Source organism: Anticarsia gemmatalis, chromosome 19, assembly GCF_050436995.1.
Source record: "Anticarsia gemmatalis isolate Benzon Research Colony breed Stoneville strain chromosome 19, ilAntGemm2 primary, whole genome shotgun sequence".
Classification (NCBI taxonomy): Eukaryota; Metazoa; Arthropoda; class Insecta; order Lepidoptera; family Erebidae; genus Anticarsia; species Anticarsia gemmatalis.
Genome location: NC_134763.1, coordinates 10,303,065 through 10,325,907, shown reverse-complemented (window position 1 = coordinate 10,325,907; position 22,843 = coordinate 10,303,065). Strand labels below are relative to the sequence as shown.

Genomic DNA, 22,843 nt, shown 5'->3' with positions numbered 1-22,843 from the left:
AGTGACATGAAAATACTTAATAATAATTATGATAAAGTTGAAATTAATGAAAATAAGGTATAATGAGTTATATTAGAGTAAGAAACAAAAAAGATCTTAAAGTGATAAGACACATAATGAAATAGCGAATGAATAAAGTTTTATGGGAAAGAAAAAAGAAGGGAAAGTGTTTGAAAGAAGTCATTTTCTATGTCCTTATGCCCCACTAAAGTGACATGCTTTCATCTTACCCATTACCTCCGTATCTTTAAAACCTATAATATCTCAGACTACCCTCACCATCAGTAGGCGTGGTCCTCCTCTCCGGGGTAGTAGCACTATCCACAGTACCAGCATGCATATTATCATGATCCGGTAACGTGTGTCCGTCAGTACTGCTCTTAGTCGTCTCACTGGCGCCAGTAGAACCGTCTGTAGAGCCTTCTAGAGACTTGTCCACGTGTTCCGTTGAGACGATGATGACTGTTGGAGATGTCATGCTGTGGGTACTGCTGGCTCCGGAGCTGAAATGAGGAGATATGTTAGTGATAGGCTACAGAAATATAAAGTATGGCTAATGATCCGTCAATGTCATATAAGCCATTCGAAAATGGACTTCCAGCGATATTGATTTTAATATTTTCAACTAATTAAATATTTATTCCTAGTTATACTTTTATTATTACTTTTGTTATTGGAAAACTAATATTACCCAATAGTGGTTTTGCAGTCCATTTTGCCTATACACTGAATAATATTTCACATTGAAATATCCAGGCTCATATTTACTTTTGTTACTTATTATGTTAAACTAATATTATTACCCAATACTGGTTTTGCAGTTCATTACCATTCTCTTGAATGTCTAAGCTAGGTGCTATAAGAAACAATGAACTTACGTGGTCATAGGATGCTCAGGTTCCGTAATTTCATCAATATTCGATCCAGATCCTTCGATACAATCTTCATCATCACACGGTTTCATCAACTTGCCACTTGTGTCACCCTGAAACAGCCGAGCATATGAACATAATGTTGCTTACATATATTAAGTAACCGAAAAGTGTTTAAAAATACCTGCTCTCAGTGGTATAATAGAAATCAGAATATCAAAATTAGAAATGTTGTTTGCTTTTTCTACTTTTCTATTTTTTATCGAAATATACTCATTGTTTAAGTTGCGAAAAATTTTTTTCTAACCTTTTACCCATAAACGCATTCAAAGAAATTAACTTTATTTTGATATATAATAATGCTTTCGTTCTCACCTTGTGTAACCTAGATGGTGGTCTCCTAGTAGACGGTACATACACCGGAGTGATGAGATCATCACCAGACCCTGCGTCTGGTAACACACAGGCGTCTTCATCATCATCTCTACATCCTGACCCCGCCCCGGAGTAGACTAATTCGTCTAGTACACCTGGACCGCCGTATCCCGATGGTGGAGTCTGAAGAGGTAAAAATAAGGATCACAATATTATCACAACATTTTATGGGGTATCGGATTAGACTATCTGAAAATGAAGTAAGATTAAGATTAAAATATTTATTTGACTATGGTAAGCACACAAATCTGATCCATTATACAGTGTCTGGGTTTCAACAGTACTTGTTTCTACTCAGATGTCAACACCAGTTGAAATGACACATGAGTTGCTATTTTTTATTGTAGTTAGAGCATGTTCAGTGTTTTCTAATTATAAGTACGACTCTGAACACTTTATTGTCGTTTAGTTTGATGTATAAGCAAAAATAATTTATCTGGTAGGTCAAGACCAACCAGATCAAAGTCAACATCAACCTTAAAACCAAGGTTTTTAAGCTTGATTGTGTCTGTTTTTTAGTTTCAAGACATATTCCAACCATATCGAATGTCTGACCTGCTGCATCCTGTTAATGTCCCTGTCAAGCGGCGTGTGAGCCCGCCTCGCATCCCCCCGCACGGACACGGCGGGGTCGGCGGCGGCGGCCAGGTCCAGCACGCGCACGCCGTCCAGCACGAGGCCGGCCAGCACGCCGCTGAACGTGCGCGCGCCGCCCGCGCCGCCGCCCACTGTTACTGTCGACATGCCGTTGAAGATCGTCGACTGCTGACCGCCTGGGAGAACGAATTTAAAGGTAATAGTCGTCTTCTTTGAAAGTGTTAATGATTTGACACATGTTTTGGATAGATTTATGGCTCTTAAAGGTCCATAGGTATTGAAAACGTATCAAAGATAAATCTCTGATTCTCAAAAGAGAGTTCTCCAAAAATCTAAAACTGACTTTATTAGATGTAAAATAAAGATAAAAGGATTATCAAATTAAAATCTCTAGAATTAAGTACACAAATATTAATATAAAACCTAGAAGACAAAGGTTTCATCCCTAATAGCCCGTAAAAAAAGAAATAATAAGAAAAAACGTTTGCACTTAAAATAGGTGACTTTACTATTTATGTTTACTGTAGATCCAAAAAATTCTATCCCTGAAAACCTCTAAATAGTGACAAGACAATGTTATTCCTAACTCAAGATACGACTCACCTTGTGGATGTCTAATAATAACAGCATAATTATCCAGCTGCAGTGAGGCTCTGCTGCCATTTCTGGTGAACCGAGCGACGTGGTAGGCGCCATCGTCTACCCTTGCGGTCTCGTCTCCAAGTGGGTGATCACCACCGCCCACGTTGTACACCATGAAGAGGTTTCCTCGAATCTAAGCAGTAATCAAGTTAGATTTAATCTTTTGATAAATAAATTATTGTTATACTTAGCCCGTTACAAACGTGCGAACTACGTCATTATCAAAAGAAGACTCCGATAAAATTACATGACTTAGTTCGAAGGTTGGAGATGGCCCAAGTAGTCCCTGTACTAGTGTCACGTTAGGCTTTTCTAACAAAGCCTGTGTAAGAAGGGCTTACGAAAATATATTGCTTAAAAACGAAATTAATTGATTTTCTTCTATAAACGTTCCTTTTTATGGATTTTTCCGCCTTTTGACTGCTTTGGCTGACTTAGTAATAATCTGATTAACCTTGAACAAAAACCCAAATTCTTTCCAAAAATAAGATCCAGTCAACTTAAAAATATAAATAATGAATATCATAGACCGCCAACTTATTTACATTTGTTACTTTCTACAAAGATATCCACTGATGTCGTCCATGTCTTACACCTATAATATCACATAAACACTCACAATTTCCATCTGCATATAATCCTGTGTGTTAGAGGACTCAATCCTTAGTAACACAGCATCAGCCTTGCTGGTGACGAAGCCGAGAGCAACTTTGTCTGTCTCGGTGTCTGCTACTGAGTCTGTAGGGAATGTGTACGTGATCGTGCCTTTGCCGGGACCGAACTCGTAGGCAATGGACTCTGAAAGGTGAAGCGATAATTAATGTTGACTGCCTCCGTGGCGCAGTGGTTCAGGTCGCCACGCCGATACCATTGCGTCGGGAGGTTGTGGGTTTGATTCCCACATGGAACAATTATTTGTGCGTTCCTCAAATAATATAATTGTTTCGGGTCTGGTTGTACTTTGTGTCAGTTGTTTGTATGTTTGTAAAAGTCTCCGCGACACAAAAGCAATTCTCAATGCGGGAGTTTTACGCCAAAACAATTCTATTCTATTTTTTATTTAAAACTATTTGATTTATCTCATTAATACTACGTCGCTAACGAACACAGGTAGTTGATAACGAAGACACATTCTGTAAATTACTTTATAACATCATTAATGTCCTAAAGAAGTAAATAAAATGTTTTGACGAACTTAAACATCGAAAGAATCGAAACAGTAGAATCTACGAACAATCATTACATGTAATTCTACGTACCATCGTAACAAGTAGGTCCAGTGAACGATGTTAAGTCACAATCACAAACATACGTGTTCCATTGCTGCACACATACGCCTTTGTTAGCACATGCATTGTGGGTACATTTCGTTGGACCTGCGAAACATAACAATGGAAAAGTTCATAAAAATATCCAACTTATTACTCACGAGAGTCAGAATTATAAGGGAACTCTGGTGAACATCAAAATTAAATACCACCTATCATTAGTGAAAAGGAATAAATGCTTTCAATAGTCCCAATAGTAATAGCGTTCTTGTATCCGAAATAAATCTACGTCAGATTGTTTTACCAGAAACCTTTTCACTTACACCTAAGTTTCACTGCCTAACAAGCAACAATAAGTACAACAAATACTCTTCATCGATCAAACTTATAAAAATATTACTTACCTTCACACCCCGACCCTAACGAGGAACTAGGTACAACAGCATCTTCCATCAGTGACGGTGATTCTCCAGGCAGATCCAGACTGGACATGCAGCCTTCAAACCCTTGCCGAGACAGCACTCCGACTGGTAACGCTGTGTACATGTCCTTAGGCACTCCGCCCACGTATAACACACTGTCTAGTTCTAACATTAGATTTGAACCTAAAAATATAATGAAGTTAGGGTAGATAAGAGTAAGGACAGATAAAGAGAAAAATATAAACACGCTCTTACACTTACTTACTTAAATAAATACTTAAGTTGATAAAGGTACGGAATTGATTTCATATTTCAGCAAAGATAAGATTATGTGGGATTAAGATTTTACAAATACTTTGATTACATTTTCGTATTAGGCATAATTCAAGAAATTTCACAGCCAGAAAATATTTTGTTAGACAAAACTCGCACTTCGAAGTCATTAAATGAAATTATTGTGGCCAAAATATTATTATAGTAACACACTACTTTTTCTTACCAATAAGATTTATTTAAAACAAAATTAGTATATAATTCGTGCTAAGTCAACTTACTCGTAGTATGCATTTCCAGATCATCATCAACTTGTAACGTATGAATCTTAGGCGTCGGTCTTCTCACAGACACCGCATGCCACCGGTTGTCATTCAAGAAGTTCTTCAATTTATCCTTCATAGTCACTACACCATCCCCAAGATTGAACACACAATGTATGTGACCATTTACCAACTCTATCGCTATGAAGTCTTGCTTCTTTCCTCCATTGTAAAACAATAGGCCATCCATCTCCGTCGTTCGGAAGTAAAAGTCCAAATACGTGTTTGCATAAGCTTTGAGTAACGGCAAACCGACGTACGTATGTTTTGATTTAAAAGTTACAGATTTATAAACGTCTAAAGAGTCAGGTTTCACGAATTTTCCAGTGAATATCAAATTGGAAGTATCGTAGATGTTGTTAGTCTCATCATTACTACCAACTCCTAGAGTCTTAGCCATGTCAATGTATCTTATACCGTTGAAAACAAACTTTTGTAGATATCCGACAAAGTTCGGTAGTGTTGACGTCATCTGGATTTCTTCTTCAGGATGAAACAGTCCTCCTAAATGTAACGTCGATATTTCTAACGTAGACGCTTTCCCTAAAATTGTCTCAGCTGCAAAACGAACTCACGTTTTAGTACCATATAGTAAATCTAATACGAAACACCTAACCACAACATTGACTTTAAAAGAAAAATAACTTAGCAAAGTAAACTTCCATAGAATTTTATTAGCAGCCAGTATTTGAAGTTATTTACATTTAGTACTGCAGATTTACGTGATAGTCAAGCTTAGATAGATGTTTATGCTGATGATTCAGATAGACAATCAACTGCTAGAAGACAATGCATAGCAACAACTCTTGAAGAATATTCTTTTACCGACATAAAGTTAAATCTTCTATAGGCAAATTAACTAGCGGAAGTTATCAGCATTCTTTACACTGCTACTATTATACCCATTCTCACAGACATTTATTACCAGAGCTTGCAATACTGTGTCAGACAAGAATACAATTAGTTTACCAAATACTTATAGGAATAGTCCTATGAGTATATTGGAATGTCATTAATAAGAATTTCATCATCAACAATTTTGAAACGCACAGATTTTTCTTATAGATAAGTTTAGATAAACGCTGCTCTAAGAAGAAAATAGGCCAAAATGTTCAAGATGTAATTTTTTACAGTTTTTATATAAGATTTGAAAATGTTAGATTTTATGTTGGTTTGAATGACTGAGCAGCGTTTATATCATAAGTCTAAGCACATACACATAGGATACTACAAGAAGAAATGAATATAAATGAATTAAGAAACAATAGCGTACAAAAGAATGGTGAATCACAGTGCCAACTATCAAACAACGTAAAATAAGCATCTATACTACTTCTAATAGGACGTCTAACAGTTATACACTCTTCAGAAGACATTGAAAAGTGTCAAATTTGAATTCACTTGATCTCAAGTTAATTCAAATTTCTCTCTTATTGACTATTTTTATTTGGTTTGACTGCGTTGTTCCTTAATATTAGTTCTAGTTTTGTTTGTTCTGTGTTGATTTTTATTTGTGTGGGTTTATGTCATAATTCTTGATAAATATTTTTTGGATGTTAATATTATTTATTTTTAATTAATGTTATCCTGTATATTAATATTAATCATTTCATAAAATCAAATGCTCGAAATATGAACTACATTAATCTGTATCTTATGTAGTCAAAACGGGTAATTTTAGTACATTAATATAATTTTATTCGAATATTACAACCTTAAGTCCCGAAAACGCACTTAGCCACCATAGACCTAAGGCTTAAACTTTCCCTCATTCGAGAGGAGACCAATGCAGTGGGTCACTGATGGGTTAAAACTATCCAAAGCTTTGGCCAGATTGTCATTTTTTCAATTATGACCGATATAAAGCTACTGAGTAACAAGAAGCTTTCTTGTCAATTTATTATTATATTGTATACATATACTTATATTTCTGAAATATTTAACCTTTTAGTCTTTGTCAATATACTGTTTCATCATTTATAATTTAGAATACCTGTTGTATTTTTATGTAAAGTATATTCTGTATAAAATTTTCCAACTCCACTTTGAACACCGCAGCCAAAGCAAAACCAACCTTATCGTCGTCTACATAGGGGTGAAAACAAAAGTAGTGCGGGTGGTGCCCCGTGCATACGTACATAACATACCGCGTACGGCCTGCGCGCCGTCTACTTGCAGTTTGAGGTTCGATGCCCGCCGCGAGAAACGTACTGTGTGCCAGTTGTCATCTGCGACGTTGGTCCCGGCCAGAAGATTCTGAATGAAAGAAAATTGTACCGCATTAAAATATGCGACAAGTAAGAAAACTGATTACCGATACATGGTTTTGTTTTCAAAAAAGTCTTAATTTACGAGACAAGTAAGATTTCGTGAATGTATTTTTTTAGATAGAAAGGAAATCCAGGGTATATTTTGTATTTCATGAGCAGTTTTTCTTTCTTTTGTTTTACATAACTGAATTCCATAACAGCCGGTATTATCTCACTTAATTAAGTTGGCGGAGTTGGCGTTGTGGAGAGCAGTCTAGAATCTGGCGTTGTTAAATTCAATTAATCAAATTAAGTTCCAGGAACGTTTTGGTATTCTGGAAGGTCCCATCACATCTTTTAATGGGCATGAGAATACTAAAGATAATCTGGTATAATCATCTTCATTTAGTACCCACCTTCTCTCGATCCCCTAATCGTACACTGGCCCTCACTCTCCCAGCAGCTACCGCCAGTTCTATCCTATCAGCCGAATGTTCCGAAGCAGTCCGAAGTAAAAGACCAGCTCTACTGGTGCGAAAGCGAAGCAACAACTCCTCAGTCTGTGTTATGTGTTCAGGTCCTAATGCTGCTGTGAGATGCTGGCTACCGTTGAGGAAGATTGTTGGAGCCTCTGGAAATTTAAAAGATGAAATGTTGTAGATCGACAAAATATTACTCGCTAAGGTAAGTCGGTTAAAACCAACTTAAATTGTATTTCCAATGAATTACTTTTTATTAGCAATCAAAGACACTTCAAATAAAAATTTCGAAATGCATAAGATTTATAAAGTATGAATTATTGATTACGTTACATGATTTATGTATAAAGCGATTTCAATAATATTCGCTCAGGAGTAAATCAAACTTATAAATAAATTTACCTCTTCCACAAGTAGGTCCACCATAGTTGGTCATAGAACAATCACACAGTGGTCTGTTCCATCCTTCAGAGCAGGATCCTCCATGTTGACAGGGAGAACTGACACACTGCTTCATCAACACATGACAGGCTGGACGAACCGATGCTGTGGAATAGAAACAAGAAGTATGTCATTAATTGTATATCTAGACTTTAATTTACTTGAGCTTTTGAAATTGCATGCCACTGCAGGTCTTTTTAATCGCTGTACTACTGTTGTATTAGGTACTACAAGGCTAGGTTTATATTTCCTTCAGATACACGAAGACTATCAATTCAAATCACCAAACGCTAATCCATTTCTGGTGTAATAAGCTATACTCAAGATCAAACTTGAGTACGTTGGTAAGCCGATTCTCAACCGATAAGTACAACTGACTAAAATTCTTTTTCTTTTCTTACCAGAATCCTGCTGCCTTGCAAACGCCGTCAAATCCTGAGGTTTTCCATTTAACACCAAATCTCTGATGCATCCCACAAACCCTTGTCTCAACGCTGCAGTCCATAAAGCTGGTGGTGTCCTCGACGCTGAGTACTCTGAACCTAGGCCTCCCACAAATAGTGGCCCGTCTAGTTCCAGCTGGTTTGACTCTCCTGAAATTTAAATAGTCATCAACATCAAGCATCAGTTTTTAGTTGATATAAAGGTTTTTTATGATGTCTCCGTAAACGTAGCTAAAAACTGGTTCACGTGATATGATATTTAATGGAGCTGTGTAAAATATTCATCAATGTCCTGAATAAAAGAAAATTTGAATAAACCAACGGAACCTAACTTACCCGGTGTCTTAAACTCAGCATTGGCCCCATCAACAGTCACTCTCCCATCTCTTCCACTTCTTCTCAACAAGAAGTCATGCCAGTGTGAATCATCAACTCTTCTCCTAGATGCCCTGACCCTCACTCCTCCGGAGCCCAGGTCAATGTGCACGTATATGTAACCGTTGAGGATCTCAACCGCGAAGAGATCAGCCTGGAATATGACGGTGGTGTGATGAGACATCTGCTTGGAAACTAAGACATATGACGTCACAATAGAAGGCACACATTGGAATCAGGATTGCTTTGATCAAAAAGACTGTTCCTTTATTCAATATTTTTTACAATTTCCCTGTCAGACCAATATCTTTTTAGTATAAATATATAGATATTGCATTACTCCAAACAGCCAGGGTATATACGTAAATACATTTGTAGATACATATGATAATACTTATATTAATTATAATAAGCACTACATACTAAATATACTATCCGCTACATATTAAATATATAGAAAAATAGTGCTTGATATAAAAGCGTTTCTAACTATTGTTACTGAAATCAAATTGTATCTAATATACCTAGAATAAGAGAAGAAAATAGACGTATCAATAAAGAACAGTAGTAGAAATAAAAAGCTGAATCTATGTTTGAAACAACAGAAATCAATAAAAGCGTAGCTACAAAAAACTCGTCTGACTGCAAATAATATATGCAAACTAGTCGCAAACCATTTTGAATACTAACATTCGGGACCAGACATGCAAATACTAGTAAATTCAGTACTAACTCTCCCGCAATAGTTTATATTCAATGTGAAGTTATTTGAAGGCATTATTGAGTTACACAAAGACAAGCTAAATGAATTCAAATTTTATCTAATCAAGATTATTTTAGTCGAACTAGTAAATCTATTTAAAATTGAAAGTGATTCTAAGGACGAAATGGTGCGAATTTGTGTAGGTATTAATAAAGCCCTTTCTATACAAGACTGCACTTCTTTTGGTCCCATAATTTGCCTAGTTATACACCAAACATAAAAATAAATACCAATGAAGAAAGGAACAATTTTATTTCGTTTGACAACGTGTTCTTTAAAAGCATTTCGTGTAGTGCTGAGGGGGTCAATTTGTGCGTTAGTTCTACAGTGCGTACCAGGTTATAACAGACAGATAAACATAAAAAATTCACATCATCAAGTGGGTGAAACTTTATAAGGTACCATACACAAATTCCCCTATATCTGTGATCTTATTTTAATCTCTTTTCAACTCGAACCTACCATGCAGCACCTCAACGGATAACGATGATTTGATCAAATTAAATACTCCAACAGATTTAATCAAAATTTTATTATAAGTCAGTCCATATTACATGAAGCGATTTAATAAAAGGGACTTCTTAATTTTCTCTCGTAAATTTTGGTCGGTATTATTAAATTTGGAGATTTACGTTTCCATTGAGGTTGGTGGGGTATCGCACGTCCTAGATTTAAATATTGCTTGTTATCGTTTAAAGTGTTCATGAGTTTGATGTTGTTATAATAAAATTAATAATGACAAAATCAATTATAATCTAAGAAATTGAAATTAAGGTTACAGTGATTGGTATCATTGTAACAAAGAGTAAACAACTAAAACTTAGTAGGAAAACCTACCTAACATAAATAAAAAAATACATTGAAATTAAACAAGATCAAAACAAAATGAACAAAACGATCCTAAAATGAAAAAGTCGTCTCGAAAACACAAATTCCTTTACCCAAACCCAAATCACCTCACCCCGAAACCTTTTCAAACATAACAACAAACTCTTGAACATCAACGAAGACCCCACAAAGCGTCCAATGACATGGCCGTGATGAACTGAATGATTCTCTCAAGTGATTGTCAAATGCTGATGATAATAATCTTTTAAGTGATTGGTCTGACCCCAAAAGCTTCACCCCTTACCGTGCAACCTACCCTTGGCGGTTTCGCCCCCATATTGAAGAGGACGAGACCGTTTGGCTCGTTGGTGCGGAATTTGAATGATATCGTGCCCGTCTTCACTGCTTCCCATTTTGGTAGTATCTGTGATAAAATAAATTGTATTAGTTTAGATGTCACACAATAATACGGTCGATTTTACCATTTCTATAGGTAAATATTGATTTAATAAAAATAAAAGTAAAATTACATATAATAAGATACACACGTAAAATGCTCGATATGTTATTCCTTACATTTTGTTTTATTCTATTAAATAATTTATCTAAAAGCAATAAAACTGATCATTATTATTCTAGTGAAACTGAAGACATAATAATATCTGGATACAGATAAATCTAGCTACTTTTGTCAGTATCAGTTAATTCATTGTCAGTCAATAGTTGTTAATTAGACATGAAGAGGTTGAACGCAATAAAAAATAGACTAAATCAGACTTTATCTGCTGCTCTGGTTACTCGTAATTGTACATTGTGAAATGTATCCAATCAAATTCTAAAAAGTTATTATTTGTTACGCCATCCTGTATTTGCAGGTACCTACTCGTGTGAATATCGATGACTATTAGAATAACTAGCCAATTTATAAATATCCAATTCAAAAATAATATATTTGCTACAACAATTCCAGCAAGTCAAATCGACCTCGGCTTCCCAGAAACCACTCGCAGCAAACAATTGGTTCCCATAAAAGCTGTGTCTATATAGACTTTGATCAATTTTGCATTGTACACTCGGATGGCATTGAAATATATCGTATCTACGTATTCATCTATATTACTATACTATGGAATTATAGGTTTTTCTACAGTAATTTCTTTTACTATCACGCAAGCAATATTGGTAGGTAAATTGTAATTAGACTTTGGAAGTATAACAACATTAATAATAATGGTTAATGGTTCGAACCTGAGGCAACTCACCAATGACTTTTCGAACTTATGTGTGTTTTAATTTTCAACGGTACCAATGGTGAAGGAAAACATCGTGTTGCAACATTGCATGCCGGACTTATTCAGAACTTTTTCTTGAAGGTAAGCAAAGTCCCCAACCCGCACGTAGTGGACAAACCCGTCCCTCATTACAGGAGATTTTACATTACCCTTGCTCATCAGATTATATTTGTTAATAATTTTAACAAATGTCCCATTTGTTAAAATTATTAACAAATATCAAAAGACCAATGTTATAAAAACTTATCTTAGTGTAACATCATGAAAAATGAAACAAATTCAATGAAGTAAAATCAGATATAGGTACACATCGACGTTCATCTTTAAAATTCTTTTGACCGCAGAAGATAAAGTGAAAATATTTTGTAAAGATCACTTAAGCGTTGATTAGGAAAGCTTTTGGCATTATTAGGGTTTCGGGAGCAAAATATTTAGGATTTCCTTTGTTGATTAAAAATGTTGGCGGTTATTCAACGGTCTGAAGAATAATAGAAATTTGATGAAGGGAAAGCTTATTTATATTCAGGGTCAACACTTTTTTGAAAAGTAGCTATTTATCTGTTCGATTTTCATTTATTCAAAATCTTGGGTTTGTCTTCAATTATTACTAGGTACTATGTACGAGAAAACTTTCACATTGTAACAAACTCCGAATTCATATTAAGCAATTCTTACAAGAAAACATCAATAACATTTTCACTGGCTAAATTAATCATATCAATACAACATGAAACACCGCTTTACCAAAATCAGTTCCATGAAAATGTTCTACAACATAAATATATTTAAAATCTGTGCCTCTAATGAAAAAGGATATAAGTCCTATTTTGTAGAAAATTACTTAAGATATTATAGTACACTTATGTCCCACTTTTGTGACATATTCAAGTGTAACTTTACCTCCTTTGCACATGGCTAACTTTCTCATTTTTTAAAATAAACAATATCTCTTTTCACCAATCGATAGAGCATGTTTTTCTGAACATTTTGATAACTTAAAATATAAACAAATTTTCGACAAAATTAGACTTGTACCCTTTTACACTGGCGGCACAGAAATGGCGTACCCATCACACACATTACTAAATCAAACAAACGTAATACAATATTCAAAGAACAATCAGCTTTCAATCTCCACATCGGAATCAATACGAGTTACATTAGATACTGAATTATTGATCGGCACAATCAAAGTGTGGTCAATCAATGTATAACTTAAGTACGGTTGGATTCCGATATTAGTCGCGGTTTTTGTGGTGAAGTGCTATTTGTAGATAACGTGTGGGATTAGGATATTTATTTGTTGCTGAAGTTTTGTGTATTTGATAGTGGTAGTAGTCTAAAGAGGAGTTACTTTATGGTAGAATATTAGTAAAAAAAGGGTGGACAATGATGAAAGAAGCAGCATCGGTCAAATACCAAATTAAAATGTGCTAAGATTTTAACCACTCTTGCTGAAAAATAAAATGTTTATTTTAAGAAAAGAAATACCTTCACAATCCGTTAATGTAACGATGAGTAGTTCTTGAGAGAACCATTTGGCATTCAAATTGCTTCCGTATTTCGGTGGCACGTTTATTACACGACCTTAGTATTTGCTAGGTCTACATACAAGCCTAATGGGATGCGAGAATAATTTGACAATGACATGATTTTTCATACTTTAAAAGACAACACTCGCACTAAGCATTTTGTGTCGCGGGGACTAATTTTATGTAAGTTTTAAGTCAATTCGATTAAACGATAAAATTGTGTTTCCAATACCAGTTGTACGTAAAGCGACGTTAACAATATAGTATTAAATAAATAAGCATCATATTTTTAAAACAAGAGACTTTAGCATCAAAATTGTGTAGCATTTAACATATAAACAACCAAAACGGCAATAATTTCGAACATAACAATCTAAAACTGCACATACATAATTATAACGTTCTCGACTACGAGCTTTAGTCGTAAATTAATTAATTTGCACACAACACTAATAGTTGCACTAATAGCACTAACTAGTGCTATGTTATTGTTGTTAGTGCTAGTGCTTTACTGTGTTCTACGTAACAGTCTTAACTGCGTACTTTATGGGGCTTTAAAAATATTTTAGTATTTAAGTTGTCCTTATTGCGCAAGTCGAAAAGTAACTGTTCCAAACTAGTAGCTTTTATTTTTAAAAATTAAAACCGCTTTTACTTTTCTTAAATTTTCGTATTAAAAAAAATGTTTTATTTTATTTTTCTATTATATATAAAAAAAATATTTATTTAACACTTTGAAAATACTATCATTCTTTACTTTTTTCTTCTTTATTAAGCACGTAATTGGCTTACTATTATTCGCCAAGTCATCATGCAAACCATAATAATTATACCTAATTACGTTAAAGCCCATTTATAATTTTACATCTTAGTTGATCAAAAAACCTACAAATTCGAATAACACATTCAAAACTATATATTGCAAACAGTTTTCGACATATAATAAGTAGTTGCAATATGTAACTGCCAGCTGAACACTGAAACTTAAAGTACAGCTAAGAATGTAAGGCTGCGCTTTCACCAGAGATGTGCAAGGTAACGAGGCTGCGCTCGAAGAAAAAATAAGATTTCTTTAGGATTTTATTTTATATTTTTTTAAAGATATTTAGATGTTTCTTGTATCGACTTTTATAAACATACAAATCACTTAAATAAAATACCAACCAAAGCAACTAAAAGATTGCACAAAGCGTTATTCTTTGCGATAAACAAACCCACGACCTCCCAACGCACTGATCATAGCGTGACAACCTTCTTTACCACTACTCTACGAAGGTCGTTTAAGATGCTTAATCCTCCTGTAAAAATAACCACACTAGAATATTTCTTAATGCGTTTATTTACCTACGAATATACAACTTCGCTAATCAGTCCTATTGGTAGTTTTTCTTCATACATCGCTAGGTACTTCGCACTTTAATAGAAACGCAGCCTTACTCTGTACAAAGCTTGCCCGCATAGACAGCTACGATTAATTTAGACTAGACGTAGATCTAAGATAGTGTTTTAGGTTCTATGTTTTTGTTTGTCTACTGTTTTTGAAGATGGATAACTTGGTTAACAAAACACGTTTATAATTTTAGTTTGATTATGAGAATGAAATAAATGGCGACTGCTCTGCCATATTAACATTGATATCATGATATTTTGAAGGAATTACTTTTCTTGATGATTTGTTTTGTAAGTCTACGAGATAGGCCTTTGTCCAGCAGTGAAACACAGGCATAGGCTGGTAATGAAATATTATTATGAGTTGTACTTTTCGTTCAAAACTATTTTTTTTTATTCCGTACGTACTGTTAATCGTACCGATAATCTTAGAGGTAGGATTATCACGTGTAGTTAGTTCTAGTAGCGCGTTACGAAGGTCATACTTCAATTTCCAGGTCGAATAGAATGCGAATGAGATTTTATAAAATTCTCACACAAAGTTTAGTACAACTGATTACCATATTCACTGCCATCGAAAGAATACACTTAAAAAATTCGTTCACACCATATTTTCAAATATCTAACCCTGAAAACTAAACGATATCCTAAGCTTATAAGCGTACAAATTCGCTTACAAGCGTATCTAGTCCTTTGACCTTTGGGTGACCCTAGAGGCCTAATAGGCTCTGAGGTCAGATCCCCAACGCGATAAAATTACGTCTTACTAATGCTAGGCTTTGTACTAATAGTTATTGTAGATTCTGGTCAGTTTCAACTCTTTTGAATCAGAGTCGATGTGTGTAGATTTTCCATTATTGGATATCGAATTTTGATTGAACTTTATTAGTCTCTTAGACTAAAAATATATATAATATTAATATAATAACACTATAAATGACTTAATATAAATTTTCTATAAAATCTGAAGACCGTTTGAAAACGAAATTTTCTTAATATTTTATATTCTAGGCTATATTAAATCATAAGGATCGGTGACTCTTTTTTCAAAAGGCTCAAGTGTACGTAAGGAATGGTTTTTGTTGAAGTTTAACTGCTTAACTATTGAATGAATGTGACGTACTTTAAGTAATTAGGAACCAACAACAGTATCCAGCTTACACTGATTGAATGTGGAAGTATCTATGGCTTTATTTATTGTTTTATTACTTTAATACTCTTGCATAAACTTATAATCCATAGGTACTAATATTATAAATGCGAAAGTAACTCTGTCTGCCTGTTACTCAATCACGCCTAAATTTGTATGATGTTTGGTATGGAGATATTTTGATACCCGAGAAAGGACATAGGGTACTTTTTACCCAAGGAAAATTACGCATAATGGGAAAATTAAGGTGGCGGGTAAGTCGCGGGTAAAAGCTAGTATATTATAATAGTACAGACCACCATTATTCACTTTAAAATAAAATCCGCTTTCCATACAGGAGCACCAAAGCTATTAAACCCCGACACAAAATGCAGCCGTTCGCAATTACTTCGCAAAAAACACCGCCCTTTGTGCAATCGTTGCAAATTACACCCTGTATGTTAAACATACGAATACGTATCTATATTATTAACCGACTTTATAAAAGAAGAAGGTTCTCAATTCGTCTATTTTATTTTATCTCGTAACTCTCTATTGGGAGAGCCGTTTGATGGTTGTTTGAAATGCGGAACAACATGGAATGCTCCATGTTGTTCCATGATACCGATTTTTTGTCGCGGGGACTGAACCAGATCCGAAAACACTGTTTGGAAATTGAAGCCACGACATCCCGGTAGCGGCGTGGCGACCACATTAACCACTACGCCACGGCGACCGTTAAGTTATTTAGTAATTTTTGAAATGTCCATGAAAATTCTTAATTTTGTATACATTATATTATGTTTGTTTGGGAGTGCTACTCAAATGATATTTGCCTAGAAGGCAATTCTTTTTTTAAATTATTATCGTGTAAAAGACAAGTTCATGGTCTGTTACATCTAAGCTGCGGAACCGATTTCAGCAAGGCGATAGCTTAAGACTGGGTTCAAACAAAAGCCACTTTTTTCACAAAAGTCAATTTATATACCCAAATAAAGCTATAAAAATGTGAGATTAAAAGAAAATAGGATTATTGTGATAGAGAGTTCTCGCTGTGCGCATGCCACTGTTATAAAAACCATTTTGAATTCACACCGCGCTATATTTTGGCTCTGAAAGTCATGTTGCACGTTGGTTAATGGAGATAAAGTTCCCAATGTAACAGTTTTGATCCAAAATGCGTTTCGTTTTCTTTCTTTCGTTTTTGTTCCATACATTTATGAGTCTTGCAGGGCCTTATTTTTGAACTGTGCGTTAGTCAATGTTTACCTATATACTCAATAACATATGTACTTAATTCGACTGTGAAATGTAAGACACATGAAAAATTAAGACACGAAGAGGCCGTCTCATTGCTTCGAAAGATTATTAAAAGTCGGTCTCGTTGTAATAAAAATAACTTTGCTTAAGCCATAACGAAGGGCTTTTAGAGCTTTAACAATTTTGACACTAAGTTGACCATGAAACATTATATAATGATACAAATAATACATTATAAAGTAACATTCCACTATGTTTTCACTTATGTACATTACGTATAACATATAAAGCTTACATTACGGTTACCGAGCCGCGTAAAATATTACCACGCAACTAAAATAACCGTAATTACGCATCCCGTAATCCGATAAAAGCAAGCTTTTCGTTCAAACCTGCGAGGATTAAACGTGTGATGTGCTAGTTATTATACTAATATGGAAATTGGAATATTATTTCTAAACTGTAGGCATTTACTGTGACAAAACAGAACGTACATAATAATATAGATTTATTTAGTAATTTGGTTTTACATTGTATTAAAGTATTGTATTTATGATTTTTGCATCGAATTTTTTTATCTTATATACATTAGAAATTGTGCTGTTCGATGGTCTCTCCCTACCTCCATGAGAATAAGTGGCTTATTTTTATGTCTGTGCAATGTGTGTATAGATTTTATAAATTATATTTAAATGGATATGTAAAACCAAAGTTTCGAATGACATTCTTCGTTTTTGTAATTCTTATTCCCAATTGTTAAAATATTTATATAATCAATACCATCTTAAAGGCAAAAGGTACCGAAATAAGTCTTAACAAGATCGTAAACTCATAATTTTAGAAGCATTACTAACCTTTTACATCTTAACTCGATAGCAAAAACCCTCCATTCACGCAACCATCAAGTACCTTTAAAAGAATATTTGTCTAGCCGATACACTTACCAAAGCACTTTTATCTAGCCATTCTATTCTGTTAAGGTCATTCACCAGCCAAAAATCGAAACATAAGAAGGGTCCATATACCCAAATCTGGGCTCAACGGCCCCAACATTTCCCTAGCGAGCCTATCTTGGCATTAAAATCAGTTATTTCCATTAACCCTAACTGAGGGTGGGTGAAACCCGATGGGTTCGTTGCTGTGCAAGGAATGAGTGGGCGGAGCTACGGAGTGGTGACTCGACTTTTTGTTGGGTTTTGTTATTTCTATTTTTTCTATTGTGTGGTTGTGGAAAGCAAATGTTTGGTGGTGTGAAATGTTTGTTGTTGTGTAGTAAATCAATGCTTAAAATAACTGGATGTGTAGCTCTTTTTTATCGAGTACTTTTCAAGAAAAACCTGATAATGGTCCTGATCAAGTGGTCAAGTATCGAGATTTTAAAATGTGCTGTAAAAATAGTTTTTGCAGCGCCCGCTAGAGACGTTGATCAGATTTTCATACAGAATGTCTCGATAGCTAGTCGGTTCTCTATAGATACTATACTCGATACTAGTAGAGAATCGCGCTCCTTCAGTTGGGTCAGTTACGAATGAAATTAGTTTTATTGAAAATATTATTAGGAAATAAAAAAAACACTTTTTAACTCTCAAACTTAACAAAAAAAATAAGCGCTGTTATTTAAATCAGTATCGAGCGAATCATTAACTAAAAGATTTTAACAATCTCTGAGGTAGAATTTCACAAGCCTATTACAGAAGACAATAATTCACAAAGATAAGCTCTCAAGCTAACTGAGCTAAAATGAGTGGAGCTAAGCTAGACCCAGTAACTGCCCACAAGGGCTATAATAATTTACTTTAACGGCCAGTTTCAAAGGGAAGCGGTTACTTCAGTAAATGCTCGCCGGGATGTGTGCGAGAAATGTTTTAGAAAAATTTCAACATCAAAGTCTGGGAAAAACTGAATCTGATATAGGAGTAGGTTGTACATATTAATGGTTTTTTAAAAATAAATTCATCGCGTGTTTTGCCGTACATGAGTTTGAATGGTGTATGAAGCAGAACTCAAGAAATAACCCCTTTATCAATTTAGGAGGAGATTCTTGGCTAGAAATGGGTAAAAAAAAGATAATTTGTGCTTTTGTTGTTAGAATTTTCAAAAACTTTGCAAAAACTGTGTTCAATTCAGTTTGTTTTATTTTGTTAATTTAATGTTAGATAAAAAAACACTGCTAGCTGCAGGTATTTACTGCTTATTAACTGTTGAACAGCTAGTACATTGCTGAAAAGTTTATTTTTAATGTCAACAGTTTAAATGAATCAGTACTTCGAAAGAGACATTACTACACTCAAGCTGAAAATAAAAAGGTCATATATCCACGACAAAGTGCAATCAGTGTAGGTCACTCCAAGGTCGCAATAATAGCTTTTAAAGCACTTACTCGGAACACCTGAATAAGTAATGTACACTACGTAGAAATATACCATAAACAAATTAATATGAACGCGAATTAACACAGAAATATCGAACCAAGGTTGAATTGACTCATGAAAAGTAAATAAGTAAATATTTGTTGAAATTTTCTATGAAATGTAGGGTAGTTTTGTGAAAGACTGAATAATTAACGCCTGTTTTTCGTTTCATGGAAACAAATTATGAAAGGACTTGCTATTTTTAGAGCTAGTCAACTAAGTACTGAAAAATAAACATATTCTAAGCCTCTACACTGGTATCAAACAATAATTTAGAAAATAATCAATTCTCAAAGAAATCAACTGCCTCTATCGATGATTTTTCAACTTATAACCAACAACAGCAAAATCAATGAACTGTTTAATCACGACGATTCAGTAGATACTAGTCTTAATATAGATTGATTACGGAAATCTGATTTACCGGTTACTTAACTCAAATTGAGTTTGAACAACCACAAAGCTCCTCAACAATTGAATTATTTCAAATAAAATACCTATTACTGAATAAAAACATTCAATAGTACTACTCAACATATAACTAAACAAAACCTTCTTCCACACACATGCACCGACCCGTAAAATTTCACTCAAACTCAAGCATCACCTAGCAAACGTTCTACGCGACCGATTCCATCCATTCAATCAATACTAACCCATCCTTAACTCAAATCAAATAACCGTCCAATCTAATCAGTTTCCGAACGACACTTGGCCAAATTTAAGAGACCGCTCTTTGAAAGTGCTCTCGAGAACCAAACGGTCATCTTAATCGGGACGGATTTTACACACGGTTTTTCCACAGAGCCATTGTTTTTAATTGCTACTTAGTTTTTGCGAGGGACCGCTTGCTCTTTAATGAATTGGGGACGATTGTACGACTTTTTATTAACGGACGTATTGGCTGATTAAAATGTTCGTGTTTTGAATGTTTTGTTGTATTGTTTTTGTTCTCGATATGACTCTTTGGTTTTGGTAAGGTACTGTTTTCATATTGGTTGCTTATTCGTTTATTGCTTACGTTGGACGAGGGTGGTTGATTTTGTGTGTTCGAGAACTATTTTTATAGTGTTCATATTTTCCCGTCATTAGCACCAGAATACATAATTTCTACCATAAAAATCTCTGAATAAATAGAAATATCTCGCATATATCGTGTTATCAGCTATCGATCTAAATCATAATCAAAATCATTATCTATCTAAACCATTACCGATTCTAGAGAAGTATTCTTTCTAAAGACTATCACTATCATAGCAATTAGTACAATCAGATCAGACTCTCAACCTAGCTCAAGTTAAACCTACAATTTTCTAAGCCACCTCAGTTTTTGCTATCATCAAGCGAGTGCACCTCTATAATTACTTCCTAAACGTTTGCTAACGAATGCGACTGAGATTACAGGCCGGCCATTAATTGCGAGCTATTCTCTCAACTCATCTCGTCTGAAGTGGCTCGTATCTCTCGTATAGATATAGTCACTTGGATGTTTAGCGTTTTAGGTTAGTTTGTGATAAATGGGAATACTGCTTGAAGGACTAGAAATACATTTTATTTTGCATAAGATTAATTAAATGTAACAACATTATTACATTACCTATATTGTTTATTTTTTTCTTCCTTACAAACAATTTTTTTTTCCATCATTGTTAAACGTATGACGGTGAAACCTTCTTGACTAAACTAAAACGCTCTTAGACTCCCAAGTGTAATAAAGTAACTTTAACGTTCCTCTTTATTTCAACTCAAATTTTGTGTTTCCTACTCTCCATCATAAAAACCATTACATACCTTCAATCCCCAAAACGATACTTCTTGTTAGTGAAAATGATAGTAACACGGAACTACTCTCACCATTTATTTTAATACATCAGTATTTCCGTCTTAGCGCCAAAATTTTTTTGCTTAAACCCATTTTTTTAGATCAACATCAAACATTTTGGATATTAATTCTACTTACCAGATGCGCGTCCCTAGTGGTGAAGGTCACAGGGTCTGCGGAATCAGTAGCAGTGCACGCGTACTCCAGTCTGCCGGTCACGGTGATCAACTTGCTCCCGGTCCGGGCCAGGTCGATCAGGTTGAGACGAAGAGTGTCTGCTGAGAACTCCACCTGGAGAAAGAATTAGAGTTAGAATGTGTGTGGTGAATGTAATAAAATGGTCGAAAGCTTGCTACAGTTGTGGATGGCTAGGGAGTAGATGGTCAATTGAAGGGAATCTAATTATTTATTTAAGGAGAATATTGCTTTAATAATGGTCTTATTTCGACAACTTGATTTACAAAAGCAATGTTAGTAAACCAATTTGAAGTACTGGGATATATAATGCCACAAATTCAGAGGTCGGCTCTGAACTGTTCAGATGGGATATTTATTAGTAATAAGAACTAAACGATGTTTTAAATGCGAATCCTTGAACTTGTCTTCATCAGGTTTTTTGCTTAAGTATCTTAGTTTAGTTTTAAAAGTTTAACGAATAGAGTAAAGTTTGTTTAACTACATTTCACCTAAAATTTCAAGTGATAGAGGAAAGATTTAAAACCTTTTAAAGGAGTGGCTATTTCAAAAAGTAAAAGAGTAAGTATTTTGAAATTTACGCTCCAAAGAATATCTAAAAGGAATCCGTGCATTTTCACCGCATTTCGGGTTTTAGGAAAGGATTCACTTTTATCTCGAACTAACCCAGATTTTACCAGGGATCTTTTAATACCGTAATGTAACAGAGCTAAATAAAATTTTACTTTGAAAACGGCTTCGTCATTTGAGGTCTAAGTTAATACTAATTTTATTAAAATAATCCTTGGTAGAAATATTTTTATGTACATTGGAGTCAGCACTAGTAATCAGATCAGATGTGGCTCGATATTAGTTTTTGCCGAAGTAGTACTTACTTAGAACTTAGGTTAGAGAGACGCGTTCAATGATATAGAAGAAGATCCCTGCTCTGTCAAAATGTTTAGTCTTGTTCTTAAGGGGCAGCGCAGACGGCACACTTTTTGTGTGCGATCGAGTCTGCAGAATATCATGATAGACATTTAAAAAGAAAAATGTGGGATGAAGTGTGCTGTATTGTTTATTCCGCTCCTGTTTGGACATGTATGAGTCTAAAGAAAAAACAAAATACGGTAAGTTTAAGTTTTTAATAGACTTTACCACATTAGTACACAGACTCGATCGCACAAAAAGTGTGCCGTGTCCTTATTTCATAATAAGGGTGCATTTTCTTCAAGTCAATACGACCGAATGCTTACCGGTCGTGTGAATTAGCGTCGTGTTTTATGTATTGAACAAGTATAGAACAACACTATAAACTATCGTCCTTTGCATATAGCATTAAATTGCTAACAGATTGTCATGACAACGAAAATTTCCTTAACACAACATAAAGAAACCTGCAGATAGAACTACGTAAAGAAACC

The 22,843-nt window shown here is 34.7% G+C and overlaps 1 protein-coding gene across 4 annotated transcripts in view; it reads right to left on the bottom strand.

Moving 5' to 3' along the window:
* Window positions 1-22,843, bottom strand: part of Nrx-1 (Neurexin 1) — a 196,038-nt gene that overhangs the window by 5,007 nt on the left and 168,188 nt on the right. The window contains exons 10-25 of one of the 4 annotated variants that reach the window (XM_076126468.1): window positions 21,384-21,536; window positions 10,715-10,834; window positions 8,781-8,973; window positions 8,403-8,594; window positions 7,963-8,106; window positions 7,498-7,712; window positions 6,971-7,088; window positions 4,791-5,390; window positions 4,219-4,419; window positions 3,806-3,922; window positions 3,166-3,344; window positions 2,508-2,679; window positions 1,863-2,080; window positions 1,248-1,430; window positions 879-985; window positions 280-503 (exon numbers count right to left, since the gene is read on the bottom strand). In XM_076126468.1, coding sequence (XP_075982583.1) covers window positions 280-503; window positions 879-985; window positions 1,248-1,430; window positions 1,863-2,080; window positions 2,508-2,679; window positions 3,166-3,344; window positions 3,806-3,922; window positions 4,219-4,419; window positions 4,791-5,390; window positions 6,971-7,088; window positions 7,498-7,712; window positions 7,963-8,106; window positions 8,403-8,594; window positions 8,781-8,973; window positions 10,715-10,834; window positions 21,384-21,536 — 3,136 coding nt within the window. The remainder of the gene's footprint in view (window positions 1-279; window positions 504-878; window positions 986-1,247; window positions 1,431-1,862; window positions 2,081-2,507; window positions 2,680-3,165; window positions 3,345-3,805; window positions 3,923-4,218; window positions 4,420-4,790; window positions 5,391-6,970; window positions 7,089-7,497; window positions 7,713-7,962; window positions 8,107-8,402; window positions 8,595-8,780; window positions 8,974-10,714; window positions 10,835-21,383; window positions 21,537-22,843) is intronic. The other 3 variants (XM_076126469.1, XM_076126472.1, XM_076126473.1) reach the window with 3 other exon arrangements.